Genomic DNA, 18178 nt, shown 5'->3' with positions numbered 1-18178 from the left:
TCTGCTGTTGCTCTGGGGACCATATGTAGTGATAGGAATCAAGCTAGGTTCAGTTCTATGCATGCAAGGAAAGTACCTTAACCCTGTATTTATCTATCTAGCCCTAGCACACTGTAAATAAATGATGGAACTTCTGTCCATTTATATTCTAAATCATACTTATTTTCAGAATATATGTCAGAAAATTTTCAGAATGCATCAGAATATAATATTCTTAAATAATATTGATTATAGAATTAGCTCCTTTATATATAGCAACCCTTTCAAAGAAAAAGAAATTACCTCTCTGTCTAGAAAGTTATTCATAGTTCGAATTTCTCCAGTGTATCTGTTGATAATAAACATTGGTGAATCAGAAGGTTCCTGTCTTATGATCTTGAAAGCTATTTTGGAATTCAAATTATTGGGCTCATCTGCATCAGTAGCATTTATTACCATCACCAGTGTGTCTAGAAATAAAGGAAAATCGATTACAAATGAAGTGTTTGCTCCTTTGCTGTAGTATAGCATACTTCTTTCCCAACAAATGTTGGTTTTAACTGATTAATATATGTGCACTTTGAAATTTTTCCTTTCTATATTGTTTCAGTAGAAAATTTCAGTTTCTATGTTTTTCTATACCTCTCTTTAACTAAGAAAGACCAGAGTTTATGAGGAGTGTTGAGATTACTGATAGAGAACAAAGAACTGTTTTTGTTTCTAATTTCTTAATCTACTTTAACTCTATTTGAAAAAATTGTTTTTTAAGCACTATAATTACATACATGATTGTAGTTTGGTTTTAGTTGCAAAAAGAACACCCCCCCCTTCACCAATGCAACATTCCCACCACCAATGCCCCTCCCTTTCTTCTCCCCCCCCCCCCCGCCTGTATTTTGAGACAGGCATTCTAATTCTCTCACTCATTACCATTGTCGCGATAGTTGTTGGTGTAGTCATTTCTCTAACTGAACTCACCTCTCCTTGTAGTAAGCTTCATTTATATGAGATTGGTTTGGTACAATAAAATGATATAAAGTCAAGCTAACATTTTGCCAATATTAGTACTTTCTAAGCTATTTGGCTTTAGCTTTAGTTTACACAGTTATGAATGAGGATAACAGTATGGTCCTTATTAACTTAATTAAAGAAGTACAAAACTTTTTTTGAAATTTTTCTCCCAGTAGTGGGGATCAAACCTAGAGACTCATACATGTGAATCATGTACTACTGGTTTTAAGAATACAGTGTACATTATATAAAATTATATAAAGAATGATATAAAATTCCTATTCAAAAAGGCATACTTTGTGTGTTTGTGTAGTGTTTTTCTGTTTTATCTGATCCCTAAGTAACTAGTCAGTTTAAAGAATTTCTTTTTTGTACACATATTGTCTCTCTTCTTTATGCTACTCTTATAATTTTGATTGAGACATTGGAGAAAGTAGAAAAATGATTTAAATAAATGATAATTATTTTCTACATACAAACCTTTTTCCTGATGAAATTGTCCTATCTTTGGTCACAGTATCCTGATATATTTTATTATTTGCAGATGAGGTTGTGGAACCGTACCTAGGTGTGTCAAAAATTATTCATGGCTCTGTGCTCAGGGATCAGTCCTGGCAGACTCAGGGCACAATCTGGGATGCTGGGGATCAAACCGAAGTCAACTGTGTTCAAGGAAAATGCTTTACTTGCTGTACTATCTCTCTGGCCCCAAATATGATTTAGACTGGATAATAAGAATGACCTGAAATCTGATACGGCATGATTTACTGAATAAAGATTACTTACTTGCATTGGAATTTTCTTCTATTTGTCCTATAAAAGTAGACATAGCAAATACTGGAGGGTTGTCATTTATATCCAGAACCCTGACTCTAAGCTCTAGAGGCCTCTCTAAATCTTGGCCCATGGAATTTAGAGCCCGGCAATAGATCTAGGAAAGAAAAGAGGAATAATTCTATGTTGTGATGTGTATTAGTAAAATTCTTTGTTTGGATATTGTGCTAGGCATTGCATGTAAGTAAAAGGAAACAAAAACTTTTTCCCACAAGAATGTAGGCACAAGCATTATTTATAATCACTCATGGAAAGCAACGCTAATTCAGAATACAGTCTGAGCAAAGAAAAAGGCAAGTTATATAAACAAAAAAGAAAGTTACTGTGGACATCATAGGAAAATGTTATGATTAAGATAAGTCAGGTATTTCAAAATAGGGACTCATGAAAAAAAATAATAAATGAAAAGGCATTACTTGAATTTTGACAGGTGCTTTGAGGGATTAAGGTTATAGTGAAGGACAGCCATACAGGGGATTTAAAGGATATATCATTTATAAACTCGGTCATGGATATGTGAGTGATTGATTATTACTGTCATTATAATTTGAATTATACCAAACAATTAGATTTGTTTAGCCTACTTTCATGTAAAATGTCTTGCCTGCAGGAAAAATTGATAATCAACCAGGCTAAGTAAGAGTGTGTCAGGAAACATTTTGGTAATGAGGCATGAATACATATTTGAAATAGAAGACTAAGGAAATAAAGTAAATTTGAGGAGCAGTGTCAGTAAAATACAGCTAAGCACTATCAGAGGAATTTGCAAGCTAAGATAGATATTTGTGTTTTGGAGAAATGATTAGCATTTAAACAAATGTGTCGCCAAGTCAAAGAAGTATTTATTATTTTAAGTATTAAAATGTGTTGGTCCTATTGACGAATGAACATGGAAACAATGGAATTGACAGAACAAGGATCTTGAAGAAAGAAGTAAATATGGGACAGTGGATATATCTTGGGGATAATTGTGGGGAAAAGTGGAAAACTGATATTGCTTGTGGATTCTATGCAGAATATGTCTGAACTGGCAGAAGGAGAATTGTAAAAATTTATGTTAAGAGTCTTAACCTTAGCCAGAAGATTAACTACTTAGAATAAAAGTGAGGTTGAAGATTTCAAAAGAATATATGTAAGCTTTATAACTGCTACTGTAAATAATAGCATGAGATTCAGTTAAGGATAAATTAAAGTATTTCCAAGACATTATTGGAGTTCAAGTGTGCTTGGGCCATGAGACTTCTTATAATTAGATATACTTCCTCAGAGTAGGCTTTCTTATGGTCATATTACTCCGGGATCAAAATGACATCACAGTGAAGAGAAACTTATATTTTTAACAGAATCAGAAAAGGCAATTGAGGTTGGGTGCTCATTTTTCCAAATAACTGTCTGTCTATTTTACCACTGTAAACAGACTAGAGGTTAGCATTTTTGCTGTCACTTAACAGTTAAGTGTAATAGTCCTCTTTTAATGTTCTGTGCTTATTTTGGGTCATAACTTTCTCATGAATCGGAAAAATAACCAAAAATAGCTACTTGAGATTCAAAAACATATCAAATGTGATCTGCACTTAAATGACCCTCCTCAAAATTATTTAGGTTTTTCTATATAAAATTTAATATGCGTCTTACTTACAATGAAAAATGGAGTGACCTCTCGATCAACTATGGATGTTATATTAATTTCACCAGTTTTTTGATTAACAATAAATACTCCAAAAGGTGGTTGATCAATTCCTACTCCAGAGATATGGTATGTAACTTGCTGGTTTGCTGCACAATCTGAATGAATCTGTAAGGAGAGATATTTGAAAATGTTAAAGGGAGCAAATAAAGAGTTTAATGTTTACTATGTAGTGACTCTCTTTACTGAGAATTAATAAAGATGTGGCTCCATGTTACTTATTTACTTATTTTGAGGGAAAATGATGAAAATAGACATTTTTCCTAGACACAATCAATTATATAACTCTAATACCTTAATGTTATTAAATAAACAGGAATTTTACTTCTAGCAAATAAGAAACAATTACCATAATAAATAAAAATCTATACATTTGTTATTGATTACATACTCATTTAACACTTAAAATTTATTGCTATTTTATGACTTGTTCTGCCTGGTAATATTAGATCTCACTGAAAAGCTTGTATTTAGGGACCGGAGTGATAGCGCTGCTGTAGAGCTTTTGCCTTGCACGTGGCTGATCCAAGATGGACCTCACTTCAATTCCTGGCGTCCCATATGGTCCCCCAAGTCAGGAGTGGTTTCTGAGCACATAGCCCGAGATGTAACCCCAGAGCATCACTGGGTGTAGCCCCCAAACAAAAAAAATAGCAGTAATGAAAAACTTGCATTTAATTCTGATATTTGGGAATATGTATTAGCAGAAAATTAAGGAATTCATCCTAAATAAATGATTGTAGAAGCCAGAAATATTCCTTTAAAAATGCTTTTTGATAAGAAAATGTTATTGAGTAGTCTCTGAGTCTATCTGTGTGAATGTGTATGTATTTCTATCTATCTATAATCTATCTCTCTATTTTCTATCTATCTATCTATCTATCTATCTATCTATCTATCTATCTATCTATCTATCTATCTATCTATCTATCTATCTATCCATCCATCTATCATCTATCTATCTATCTATCATTTATCTATCATCTATCTATCATCTATCATCTATCTACCTACCTATATATCACTCTATCATCTATCAATCATCTATCTATCTACCTGTCTGTCTGTCTATCTGTCTATCTATATTGTGTGTATATGCGCATGTCTAGGGTGACATATGCCTGAGAGTGTGTGGATACTGTGTACATGTTTATATATACTAATGAAGATAAGGAAAAATGAAAGAAAGAGACTTTGTAAAGAAGGGTGTCAACAACAATGGAATCAAGAGACCCAAACTCTAATAATCTAAACTTTAATTGGGCCTGTTATACTGGCAGGCTGGGGCCAAAAGGTGGTAGTTGGGATATACTCTGGGAACATGTTGGAGGGAGGTTAACATTGGTGGTGGGTTTGACCTTGAATTATTGTATGTCTAAAACCCAACTATGAAAGAATTTATAAATTACAATGGTTTTAATCAAGTCAAATGAAATTAAAAAAGAAGGCTATTATTTAAATGTTCATTACAAAACCCAAATAGGAATTCAGTTCTGAGTATGAGGAATAGGGACCACACATTAAAATAGGCCCTGCAGGGACAAGGATATGCTCAGACGATATGAGTGTACATCTTATATGAGAACCAAGTTTGATTCCTGCCATTGAACATCCCCCAGCCACAATTTAGTGGCATGTGATGTGGCCCTGGTGGCCTATACAGCCAAAGGGCTCAAGCAACACAATATCAGCTGGACTGGAGGTTAGAATGGTCTAACCTAGAAATAGCATCTCTGAGCACTGATGGAGAGAACTATGATACCCATTTATCCCCAACCCCATCCCATCAAGTTACTTTGAATATACAGAATTTTGAATCAATTGTTTAAATAACCATGCTTTTTTTGGGGGGTGGGTCACACCCAGCAGTGCTCAGGGGTTGCTCCTGGTTCCACGCTCAGAAATTGCTCCTGGCAGGCTCGAGGGACCATACGGGATGCCGGGATTTGAACCAATAACCAATTGAAAAGCAGTGCCTTACCTCCATGCTATCTCTCCGGCCCCAACCATGCTTTCTTCATCAAAATTTTAGGGTAGTGCAAAATCATATACATTTATTTCAACAATGTCTGTCTAAGTTTTAACTATCTAAGTGTTAAATTTTTTTAGACTTTTTAATAGTTTCAGTTGTAATAATATGGACTGTATGTAGTCTGTATCATAGTTTCTCAGTGAAACGTGTTCATAAAAATATTTAAAAATTCTGGGTTTTTTTGAAAGTGTATCCTTGTCTATTCTGATTGGTTGGGTACTTACTTTGGCAATTGGATTCCTCTTTGAGTTGTCTTCACCTTCACGACAGGCTGCAGCAAATTTGATCCATTCACGTTTTTGCCTTCTTATTGAATGCCACTTGATGGTGCCATTTTTAGTGTTATAATCTCTTACCTTGAGAGATAGATAAGGTAAAAATAATACTAACTTATACTCATAATTTTTGGGGTGTGGGGGAGTGATTGATATCAGGAAGAATAGTTTATTGGAAAAATAGGCCACTTTTGCAATCTTTTAATAGAACAGCTTTATACATATGAAAAACCAAGATATATTATTACTGTTCATTTATTTTTCCCATGTCTAATAAAAAGACTTGTTGTATATTACCTGGATTCGAAATTCACAGTTAACTTCTACCACCACCTGTAAAAAAAGATTATAGTTAATTTTTAATTTAATACTTTATAATACTGTATTCAGTTGCATGACATTAAATGTTATTTATTAGAATTATTTTATCACTCTACTAACAAGTGGATAGGATTCATTTTTCAGATCTGACGATGATGCTAAGTATTTCTTTACTTCTATTTTTAATTTTTCTTTTCTTATTTTATATTTTTTAGTCTTAAAGTTATTTGTATATGCATTTACACTTAAAATCATATGAGCTAGGAGACCAATAATTTGAACTCAAGAAGAATGATGGCTGGGAAATCAGGCTCTCTTAGTAAATGTTGTGTCTGTAGTACTGAAGCCACCTGTGTGCCATTCAGTGATAAATTGTGATACTAAAACGTTTAACTGGAGTTTCAGTTTATGATCAGGTTCACATGGAAATAAGGGCAATACTATGGCGTTAAAAGAAGAAATGAAGCAGAAAATGTCCAAAGAGTACAAAGCCGCTATTTTTTTCCAATGCAAATTCTAGAGTGATTATATAGTATTCTTTAAACAGGAAAATTTTTTCACTTGTTCTCATATATGACAATAAAACATTTCTAAATTAAAAAAATAATTTCACGTGAAAATGAGTTCACACTTAATTTTCTTGGTAGTTTTCTTGGTAGGAAAAAATGCATCCTACCATAACAGGTTAGTATATCTTGTCATCAGTTTGTTTCAATTTACAGATCAGAATATTAAGTTTGCATATAAATTCATAGTCAACAGTCCAACCCATTAAAGCCTACATTTGCACTTGATATGTATAGTTTACAATAAAATATAAGATAACCTAGTCCATGTAAGTTATTAGGTAATGTATAGCCCCAAATTGACATTAAAGCAGAAAATTTTAAAAATTAAAATTGAAGTCTCATATTTTTATAGAAATATCAAAAAATAATAATACCAATTTCAGCAAGAAAACAAAAGTACTTTAATGATTAGTGGCTGAAATATTACTGGTAAGTCATTCTTGGGCTCAGAGTGGCAGCACGTTACCTGCGAACTTCTGAACACATTTTTTTTCTGTCTCTGCTTCTATCTTTCTGACTTCATCTCTCAGTCCTTTCTCATGTGTGGGGGAGGGACAGAGGTGTGGGGATACCTTAGTTGTTTGGAAACCATTTCTTCATCATTACAGCAGTGTGTATGCATTTGTTACCTTACTTGCATTTCCCTTGGCATACTGACGACTCAGTGTCTGCTGTTTGTTTTGGAGAATGATGCCAGGTGACTAAGAATCTCTCAACTTTATGAAAGGTTATTCTTTTTCCCGTGAGAGATAACTTAGGCAGAATACCAAGTAGGTTTTGTGATAGTGTCAGGCTTTCGACTGAATCAAAAATTTAAAAACTAAATTTAAAACTTCCAAGTCTACTTTTAAAATATGTTGAGTTCACATAAGCTTGATGCTTTCAGAGTTAAAAATAAACTCTAAACAAAGTTAGACATTGAAAGGCAAAATAAAATAAAAGAGAGAGACAAATCATTGGTAGAGTAAGAACTTTTCAACGTACTTCCTAAATCCACGAGGCTGTAATTTTTTCATTTGCACAATGACAGGAGTAGCCTAATTATATACAGTCATCTTTACAATTCTAGATCCAAACCCTGCAGGACAATATTAAAGTTTTTGATCATGGGAAAGGTATGATAAACCTGTGGGTTTGAAAAATTACTCTGGCAGCAATTAGTGGGAGCAGTGGGAAGAGGCGGCAAGTATAGACCATGTACAGTTGAGTCTTTGGCATTAAATCAGGCAACGAGGAGAAGGAGCTTAATTGGAGAAGTGGACAATGAAAGATCAAGTGAGGAATTCTGTTCAGTTAAAAATAACAGGGCTTGAGAAAAAAATAAGGTGTCAGCATTAATCTCTTTGAAAGAAATATTCAAGAATATCATGAGATGATACTTTTCTCCAGTGAAGTATTTATTCCCAAGTGGTACTCAGGGGGAAATGGGGTGGCACTCCTAGCAATACTTGGCCAACCTGGCTCATAATTTAGTTCCAGGTCCCAAGGAGACATTGCTGCTCAGACCCTGTGGTGTTGGAGAATTACTAGGATCAACTCTACTAATGAACACCTCATGACAGAATTAAATCAAAGAAATTCCTTAATTTATATGCCTAAAAACAATGACAGGAAACAAAAAAGAGATAAAAACGAAGGCAAAGAAATAGAAGATACAATATCATGGTGTTAATAAAAAGGAGAAATGAACTAGTGTTAGATGACAGTAAATAATTTTTGTTTGCTTGTTTTTTGGGCCACATTTGGTGCTGCTCACAGCTTACTTATAGCGTTGCACTCAGGAATCACTCTTGGTGTGCTTGGGGGATCATATGGGTTACTGGGAATCCAACCAAGGTAGGCTGCATGCAAGGGAAAGACCCTACCTGCAGTACTATTGCTCTGGCCTTGACATTAAATATTATGAGCTAAATGGTTCCTGAAGTTTTCTGTGATCTCAGAAGAGTTTTAATTTGGATGGAATAAACCTTTTTTTTTTTTTACAGAAAGAGATTGACGAATAAGATGAAAACAAAGGGAACATAAAGAATGGGACTTTTTTTCTGGCTAGGAATGTTACAGGGGTCATGCGCCTAATCCAGTTCAATTTTATTACTACTCATTCCCCCCTCCCCACTCTATTGAGTGTGTCCCTGGAGACCACTAAGTTTTGCCAAAATGGCCTGCTAGAACATGGCAACACAGAACCTGAGCACCATGAGTCCTTGGGACCTCACACCAAACAGTCATACATAGTTGGCTGAGAATCACTGTGAGAGACACCTGAGGTTCCCTGAACATTTCGTGGAGAATTTCCCCATTAAAAACTGCATTTTGGGGGCCTAAAATAATATAGTAGGTATGTGTCTTACCCCGCCCATGTTTGATCCATGGTAACACATATTGGTTCTTGAGCACTGCCTGAATTCAGCAATTTCTGAATGCAGAGTCAGGAATACACCTGAGCATTGCCAGGTGTGCCCCCCCCCCCAAATTGTATTTTTTTCAAGTACATTGGTTACAGAGTTTATTTATAATAGATAATTATACTTAGCATATAAGGAATACCATGTGATATGAACATGTGGGTACTTGAAAGCAGAGGTAGAAGAAAGTAGGAGAATTTATAAATAAATAAATTTTTTATTAAAGAACAGTTATTAATAGTTGAATTTTCAACCTGTTATGCTCTAGCACCAATGCTACCACCAGTGACAATTCCCCTTCAATAATTTTCTCAAGTTCCCTTTAGCCCTGCAACCTGCCACCTTGACAGGTTTATTTTTAAGTTTGGTTGTTGCAGTTTGAACCTCATGTTTCTATGTTTCTCTGGTTTTATATATATATATATATATATATATATATATATATATATATATATATATATACACACACACACACACACACACACACACATATCACTCTCCTACATTGCAGACTGCCAAAACATTTGAACCCTGATCCCCTGTTACTTCTCATACTAATCTCTTACTTTCCCCTTTGACTTCTTTCCTGCTACATTTTTCTCTTCTCTATACAAAGTAGAAGACTTTGATTTAAAAGAGAACTTCAGAAAGTTTATTCTTGATGGAATGTTGTAATGTTGAGGTCATGAATAGGTAGATAAAGAAGACTTTGAAAGGCCAGAGAGGTAGTAGAGTGGGCAGGCCCTTGCCTTGAACGTGGCTGACCTGATTTTAATCCTTGGCTTTCCACATGGTTCTTCATGTAATGCCAGGAATGATTACTGAGGACAGAGCCAGGAATGAGTTCTGAGCATCATTAGGTGTGAACTCTCTCCACACACACCCCAAAAACTTTGAAAATAGGTAGAGGAAAGAAGGAAATTAAATTGCTTGGGTATTAGAGGAATTATTTTATTTTGAAAAAGGAACACCCTGTAGTATTCAGGGCTTATTCCTGGCTCTGTGCTCAGGAGTCACACATAGTAAAACTTACGGTATCATCTGGGGTGCAGGTGATCAAACCTGAATTGATCATATGCAAAGTAAGCACTATATCCGCAATACTTTCATTGCAGTCCACTGAGTATGGAGGGGATTTGAAGGAACTAAGTAGGGAATGTGTACTGGAATCTCTGATGGAGAGTCACTGAGAAATGAAAACAAGAGTAATCAGGTTGTATAGATCAGTTTTCCCCATTAAAACAGGGATTATTTTAAGTGACCAGTCACTATATATCTCAGTTTACTCATCTGTATATGATACTAACACTTTTCACATTTGAAGATGCTAAGAGGACAGTTATTTCACTTAAAGCACATGAGCACTTTGAGTGAATTAAGAACATGAGTACTTGAGTACTTAGTTATCTTTAAGTCCTCATTTCATCTCTAGTTTAGAAAATAATTTCTTTCTTTCTTTCTTTCTTTCTTTTTTTTTTTTTTTTGTTTTTGGGATTACTTCAGGCTATGCGCTCAGAAATCGCTCCTGGCTTGGGGAACCATATGGGATACTGGGGATAGAACCCAGGTCTGTCCTAGGCAGCCTCTTGCAAGAAAAATGCCCCACCTCTGTGCTATCGCTCTGGTTCCTCTTTTTACATATTTTTAAAGACACAGGATCCAAAATTTTATGCTGACTTTAATAGTTCTCTAATTATATTACTATTTTAATTTCGTCTTGAATTTGCTATTTTGACTTATATTGAGTCTACATTTCTCTTCAATGAACACAAATAGTCTTGATGATGACAAGAAATATTTAAAAAAATCTTTATTTTAATCATATTGAGTTGGTATTTCACAGTAACATGGTAGTTTTATCTAAGTATTAGATACCTATGTATTCATTTTTTTAGGGGCCATGCTAATCTTCTCTGTATCGTTCCAATTTTAGTACATGTGCTGCTGAAGCAAGCACCTATGTATTCATTCTAATGTAAAATATATATTTATTCTACTTCAACTGCTACAAATATCTCAAAGATATTTTTTGTTTTGTTTTGTTTTTGGGTCACACCCAGCAGCGCTCAGGTGCTACTTCTGGTTCAATGCTCAGAAATCGCTCCTGACTGGCTCGGGGGGACCATATGGGACGCCGGGATTCGAACCACCGACCTTCTGCATGCCAGGCAAACACCTTACCTCCATGCTATCTCTCTGGCCCCCTTTAAGATAAACTTTAAAAAAAAGTTAAAATAGAATAATCTGCATATTTTTCAATCTCCTTCCCCCTTATATTACTTGAACAAGGCCCATGTGTTTTGTTTTCCTACATTTGAACTTTCGGTAGTGGAAATTCTATTATTTCTTCACTGATTTATTTACTTAGTTGACAAATTCATATCAAATGTTCATCACAAGAATCTATGGTTGAACTAAATTAGAACTAAGGCCATTTTAATCTAAAAATATTAAGATAAGCCTTAGAGAAAATGTAAATTAAATATTGCACTATGCCATAAAAGAATGTTGGGAGAAACTGAAGAGATAGAACAAGGGTTAAACTACTTGTCTTTCATTCCTGTCACAGTTGGTCCTATTCCAGAGCACAGATTCAGGAATGGCAGCTTTTTACCATGATGTGTGACCTTAAACCCTTAAAATACATAAATGCAGGGAAATTTTACATGGCTATTTCCAAATGTGTCATTGAATGATATTTGGAGTATCTGAAAAGAGAAATACAATTTATTCAAAAATTCCCATCTGATGCCTCTATATTGTACAATCTGACACCAGCTGAGCAAGGCACGGTGAACTTACAAAAGTTAATCAGACACTTTCTTTTTTTATAATTTTACTGTTTTTCACCAATTTTTATTTAGGTATGATGATTTATAATATTCTTCATAATATTAGGAAGCTTAGGGAATATCATACTCTAACACAATAACTAAAACCACTAGAATGTCAGTCTACTTTGTCAAAGATTTTCTGTCCATATATTCTAATGTCTATCTGAAATATCAGTTTTTTTCTTTTTTTAAATTTTTTTTATTTAAACAACTTTATTACATACATGATTGTGTTTGGGTTTCATTCATGTAGATAACACCACCCATCACCAATGTCCCAAATCTCCCTCCTCCCCACCCAACCCCCGCCTGTACTCTAGACAGGCTTTCTATTTCCCTCATACATTCTCATTATTAGGGTAGTTCAAAACGTAGTTATTTCTCTAACTAAAATCATCCCTGTTTGTGGTGAGCTTCATGAGGTGAGCTGTAACTTCCAGCTTTTTTCTCTTTTGTGTTTGAAAGTTATTATTGCAAGAATGTCTTCCATTTTTCTTAAAACCCATAGATGAGTGAGACCATTCTGCATTTTTCTCTCTCTCTCTTTGACTTATTTCACTCAGCATAATAGATTCCATGTACATCCATGTATAGGAAAATTTCATGACTTCATCTCTCCTGACAGCTGCATAATATTCCATTGTGTATATGTACCACAGTTTCTTTAGCCATTCAGCTGTTGAAGGGTATCTTGGCTGACAAAACCTACTTTCAAATAACTTACAGTCAAGTGGTTTTGTGAATAATAATGACTCATTAATTTGTGATGATGTGGTTTTTCATCTGATAATTGTAAAAAACCACACTGTATTTTCATAGACCAATTGAGAACAAGCATTAGCAATCATTCTATGACATTTAAACTATGTTGAGATTCCTAAAATGATTAAAAATTTGTATATCTAGCCTAACATTTCCTTACATTCTGTAAGGGTGCTCCTTTACTGATAGAACATAATAATTCTAGCTGCAAGGTCAAGTATGTTTTATTTATAGGACAGTCTATCCTATAAAAATATAGGGATGGATATTCATTATTCATGGACCAAATTCTATAAATAATGTAGATTGAATAAAAATTATCATAAATTAAAGATTCTGAATATAGAGATGAGTACTGATTTTTTTAAGATTCATGAGACTTGTTACATAGATGAATGTTTTCTTTTTTCTTATATTTTGGTTTTTGGGCCACATCCAGCAGCACTCAGGTTACTCCTGGTTCTGCACTCAGAACACACTCCTGGCAGGCTCAGAGGACCATATGGGATTGAACCTAGGATGGCCGTGTGCAAGGCTAAGGCTCTATCTCCTGTGCTATTGCTCTGGTCCCAGATGAATATCTTCTTAATAGATATCTCACGTAGGAGCCAGATTGATAATGCCATGTAGAGCATTTGCCTTGCACGCGGCTGACCCAGGATGAACCTAGGTTCGATCCCCATTGTCCCATATGGTCCCCCAAGCCAGGAGCAATTTCTAAGTACATAGCTAGGAGTAATCCCTGAGCTTCAGTGTGGCCCAAAAACCAAAAACTGAAAAAAAATATCTCACATATATTGAAAATAATTTATACTCAAATAGATTTTTGTTTGTTTTGGGGTCGCACTTGGTGACACTCAGGGATTACTCGTGGCTATGCACTCAGAAATCACTCCTGGCTTGGAAGACCATATGGGATGCCAGGGGGATGAACCGCTGTCCATCCTAGGCTAGCGTGGGCAAGCCAGACGCCTTACCACTTGCGCCACCACTCCGGCCCCAAACAAATGGATGTTTTAAGGGATAAATTTTAATATTTTTTTGGTTTTTGGGTCACACCCAGTGGTGTTCAGGGGTTACTCTTGGCTCTTTGCTCAGAAATCGCTCCTGGCAGGCTCAGGGGACCATATGGTATACGAGATTTGAACCACTGTCCTTATTTATGCGAGGCAAATGCACTACCCCCATGCTATCTCTCTGGTCTCAAGTTTTAATTGTTTAAGACCATTTTCTGTTGCTTTAGGTTTTTTTTAAAATTTTTTATTACTTAAATCAGACATGTAAAACAGTTTTACATTATGGCAATTCTAGCCAATTAAATGATGATTATTTTCTATGTTTATAAATTATGATTATTTTGTTTATCAAGATAAAAGATCTTAATCTTAAATTTGAAAGATGAAGAAATGAAATGTAAAAAGATAAAAAATACTATGAAAATAGGGGCCGGAGCAGTGGCACAAGTGGTAGGACATTTGCCTTGTTCGCGCTAACCTAGGACAGATAGCAGTTTGATCCCCAGCGACCCATATGGTCCCCCAAGCAGGGACTGATTTCTGAGCGCATAGTCAGGAGTAACCCCTGAGTGTCACCTGGTGTGGCCCCAAAACCAAAAATGACAACAACAACAACAACCCCCAATAAAACCAACAACATGAAAATAGATAAAAAAAATTTGAAAGATGTTAAATTAGAAAAATTTGAAAAATGAAAGATGTTAATCTTAAAGTTGTAGTGAGATAATAAAGATCTTAAGAACACAGTCCAAATGAAAATAATATTTAAATTTATTTTACAAATTCTACTGACTCAGATAAACAAAATACTGCTTTTATTTTCTTTAAGATTTTTTTACTGATATATAAAGTTCTATAATATATCATGATATGAGCAAAATAAAGCATAAATCTTTGTTTGCATGGTTTTGTCTGAACTAGTTCATTATTTCTTTAACTTTAGGTGTCAGTGAATAGATATATTGGATTTTAAGATATTAATTTAAATGATAATTTATTTTAATTGATAATTATATAACTGACAATCATATAGCCACATATATTATTTTCCATGTGTTTTAGTCTGAGTGCTGAGAAATCCTCTTATGTCTTAAATCCTGCTTATGTCTTAAATAAATTCAGCTAAGTTAAAATTGTGGAAGAAGTTTGTCAAATGATTAGAAGATTTCTTTGAAAGGAAATATTGGTCATAGGACTAAGAAAAGTTTGGCTGTTATGATATCTTTGGTAATCGATAAAAATAGGTATATTATTTAGGCTTAAACTCTAGCAATTGATCTTTAAAGGAGAAAATAATTTGAAGTTCGTACTGATTTATGAACTAATTAAATTTGACAAAATCACAAATAATTTTTAGAAATCACTAACAATAAAATTAACTTTCCATTTTGCCTTTCTACATTCACAATTGCTCATAGCAACTTACTCTATTTATCAAAGAGTAGTATTTTTTCTCTAATCTAGAATACATTTTACACCACTTAAACCTTAACTTATCCAGCATCAGTTATATTGAATCAAAACTAAAAGAAATGCAGAGTTAAAAACATCTGTTTGGTTTGCAGTTTTTTAACAGATATATGCAATCCAGGTGACTCGTCTAAACACTAAAGACTAAACAGTCATGTGGCAATCTTGAACTCTGTAAGAGCAGGTTCCTCAGCTTTATTCTCCTTGATCTAACTCACTAATTGGAATAAGTTCTGAAACCTTTAGGTATATTGAATATATGAACAACATAAATAGATGACTGCTTGTATCTCAAGTGAATTTGCATTAAAGATAGCAAGGTTTAAATGTCTTAAAGTTTTTTTCAAAATTGCCTAGATATGCTTTCTCCTATAAATTAGCACTAACTTTGAGAAGACTGCAGATTTTACATACATACATATATACATACATGTGTGTATGAAATAAAACATTAATAGGAAAACTAATAAAAGGTAATAATTTGTTATAATGGTAGTGAACTTTTTTGGTTGTTTTTTGGGTCACATCTGGCAGTGCTCAGGGGTTACTCCTGGTTCTACACTAAGAAATCTCTCCTGGGAGGGGACCATATGGGACCATATGGGATGCCGGGATTTGAATCACCATCCTTCTGCATGCAAAGCAAATGTCCTACCTCCATGCTATCTCTCCGGTTCCAGTGATAGTGAATTTTAAGGACAAGAGTGTAATTAAAAAAAAAAGTTATTTTATGTTTCTTCAAAGGGCACTTATCTAAATCATCTGAAAATATCAGATGTAGAATTAGATTGTGATTTTTCCAAACTTAGGAAGTAAACCTTTTTGTCAAAGAAAGTTATGATAAAATTAACTTGAAATATTTTAATTTATCATAATTTTATTGATAAATCAGCTTAGGGATGCCTATGAGAAATCTGATGTTCCAAATTAAAATGAGGCCATTCACAATCCACAAATAAATGGAAAAATTACACAGACTTGGAAAATAAAGTGTACATGAATAGACAACACTCTGTAAAGAGGAAAAGTAATAAGACTACATCATTTTGATAAAATAATACTTTTTATTGAAGAATAACTAATTAGAAAGTAGTTGTTCAAAGGGATTTTATGACATGTAATTAATTAAACATATTCATAAAAGTAAAGAATTCATATATGTCCAAAGGAAGTACATTGAATAAAAATTATGATAGGCTATCATGGATCAAATTGGTACATAACTTGGCTAATTCATGATACAAATACACCTATGTTTCAGTGACACACAGCCTATTAGTCCCTATCATATCCCAATGTTTCTATCAGTTGATTCTAAAAAGTTCCACTAAAAAGTCCAAAAAAGGGAGGGGAGCGTTGGGGATGGGAATGTTGCACTAGTGAAGGGGGGTGTTCTATTTGTGACTGAAACCCAACTATAATCATGGTTGTAATCATGGTGCTTAAATAAAAAGTTTAATAAAAAATTAGTCCAAAAATAAAGCTAAATTTGAAACACAACTTTGAGCTAATAATACCAGCTTATTGATATTTCTGTATAAATCCATTGTTTATGACCTCTCTTAATCAACTAAAATCAAGCTATCAGATTTAGAATAAAATTTATAATTGTTATTATTAGAAACCCAACAATAAAGTTCAAAAACTAAGCAAGTAAAAACAAACATGAACCACAACTCTACATCCTGCCAAGTTGGAGGGCGAGTTACTTGGTGCTTGCCACTGTATTACATTAACCTTACTGTGAGTGAAACTATGACTTTAAAATTTTCTGTTGAGTGAAATCAATGCAACACACTGGTTGCTTTTAGGATTATCTCTAAAAAAGAGAAACCTATGTGTGAGAACAATAACAAAGCATTTCCTTACCTTTGTCACACTATCAAATGTACAACTTTTACATCACAGTCATTATTGACTTTCCAGTAGTAAGATCCAGTATCACAATAATTATATGTATTCCTTAATTATAGCTATTCTTTTATCTATAAATTCCAAAGCCAACATTTGATTTATAAATCTCCCAAGCCAACAACTTAAAAAATCAAATGTGTTTTAAATAAAAATCAGTCCGGGACTCTCAATATCAGTTAAATGAATTGTAACCATATATGAAACCAATGAAGTTAGTTAGATAGTGAGGCCAGTGACACAGTGATATGATTTATATGGTTTCCACTCTTATATTTTATAAGTTCTAGTGTATTTAGTAGTATTTTCCCAATAATGGGAAAATGGGTAAGTTAAAATTATGACACATTTGAGAGACAGTAACTTAGAATCCCACCTGCTTTTCAAATTCAGTGAGAATTTGAGTAGAAAAAATACAATTAGTGACATGACCTTCCCAATTCAATATATTCCCAGCATGACTTAGCAATGACTTGAGTGTCAGAGATGTGATAGGATGAGTTGATGCTGATGCATTTATATGATCTCAAGTCTTCAATTAAAAAGAGAAACACTATGTAAAAATCTAGTTCATAAAAATCACCTTGTCATTAACATAAACTTTTTAATGGGTTTAGGTTAAAAGAAAAGCCAGTAACATTTTCTTAAACGCTCTCACTTGCTTACAATGAGAATGACTTATAAAGGATTTTAAAAAGAATTCACGTACCAGAAAAATGAACAGCACTGCAGCTGTTCTGAAGAACTGCCAGTCCATCGCTGCTAGGTTCTTTTACATCCAAAACCTCGGAAGTTTGTTTGTTCTCTTTCTGTTTCCTTTGCCCCACTCAACAGGTGTCTGATTAAAATAATTTCTCAGTAGATGTTCTTACATGCAGGCTTTGAGGTGTTTCTGCCTGCTGTGGGAGAAGGACAGAAGATGGTAGGTATAACCAGTCCAGATCCCCACCCTAAAACTTGGGCTGGTCTCGTTGAAATGCTTGACAAGATCATTATTGCTCCAGGTAAAAGCTTAGGGACACACCCTTCTCCCAGTAGCTGGATCCCTTCTCTTGGATATGAAAGATTTACT

General features: G+C 34.2%; 1 protein-coding gene and 1 pseudogene across 1 annotated transcript in view; both read right to left on the bottom strand.

Annotated features, from left to right (window-relative positions):
- DSG1 (desmoglein 1) overlaps window positions 1-17866 on the bottom strand; it is a 39027-nt gene extending 21161 nt beyond the window's left edge. The window contains 6 exon segments of the mRNA XM_049770204.1: window positions 283-449; window positions 1777-1921; window positions 3464-3619; window positions 5768-5899; window positions 6116-6151; window positions 17816-17866. Coding sequence (XP_049626161.1) covers window positions 283-449; window positions 1777-1921; window positions 3464-3619; window positions 5768-5899; window positions 6116-6151; window positions 17816-17863 — 684 coding nt within the window. The 5' untranslated portion in view covers window positions 17864-17866.
- On the bottom strand, window positions 10974-11070 carry LOC126004884 (uncharacterized; annotated as a pseudogene).
- Window positions 17867-18178: the final 312 nt, after the last annotated feature.

This window comes from Suncus etruscus, chromosome 3 (assembly GCF_024139225.1).
Source record: "Suncus etruscus isolate mSunEtr1 chromosome 3, mSunEtr1.pri.cur, whole genome shotgun sequence".
NCBI lineage: Eukaryota > Metazoa > Chordata > Mammalia > Eulipotyphla > Soricidae > Suncus > Suncus etruscus.
Note: the sequence above shows the minus strand (reverse complement) of the source record. Positions and strands in the feature narration are given on the sequence as shown.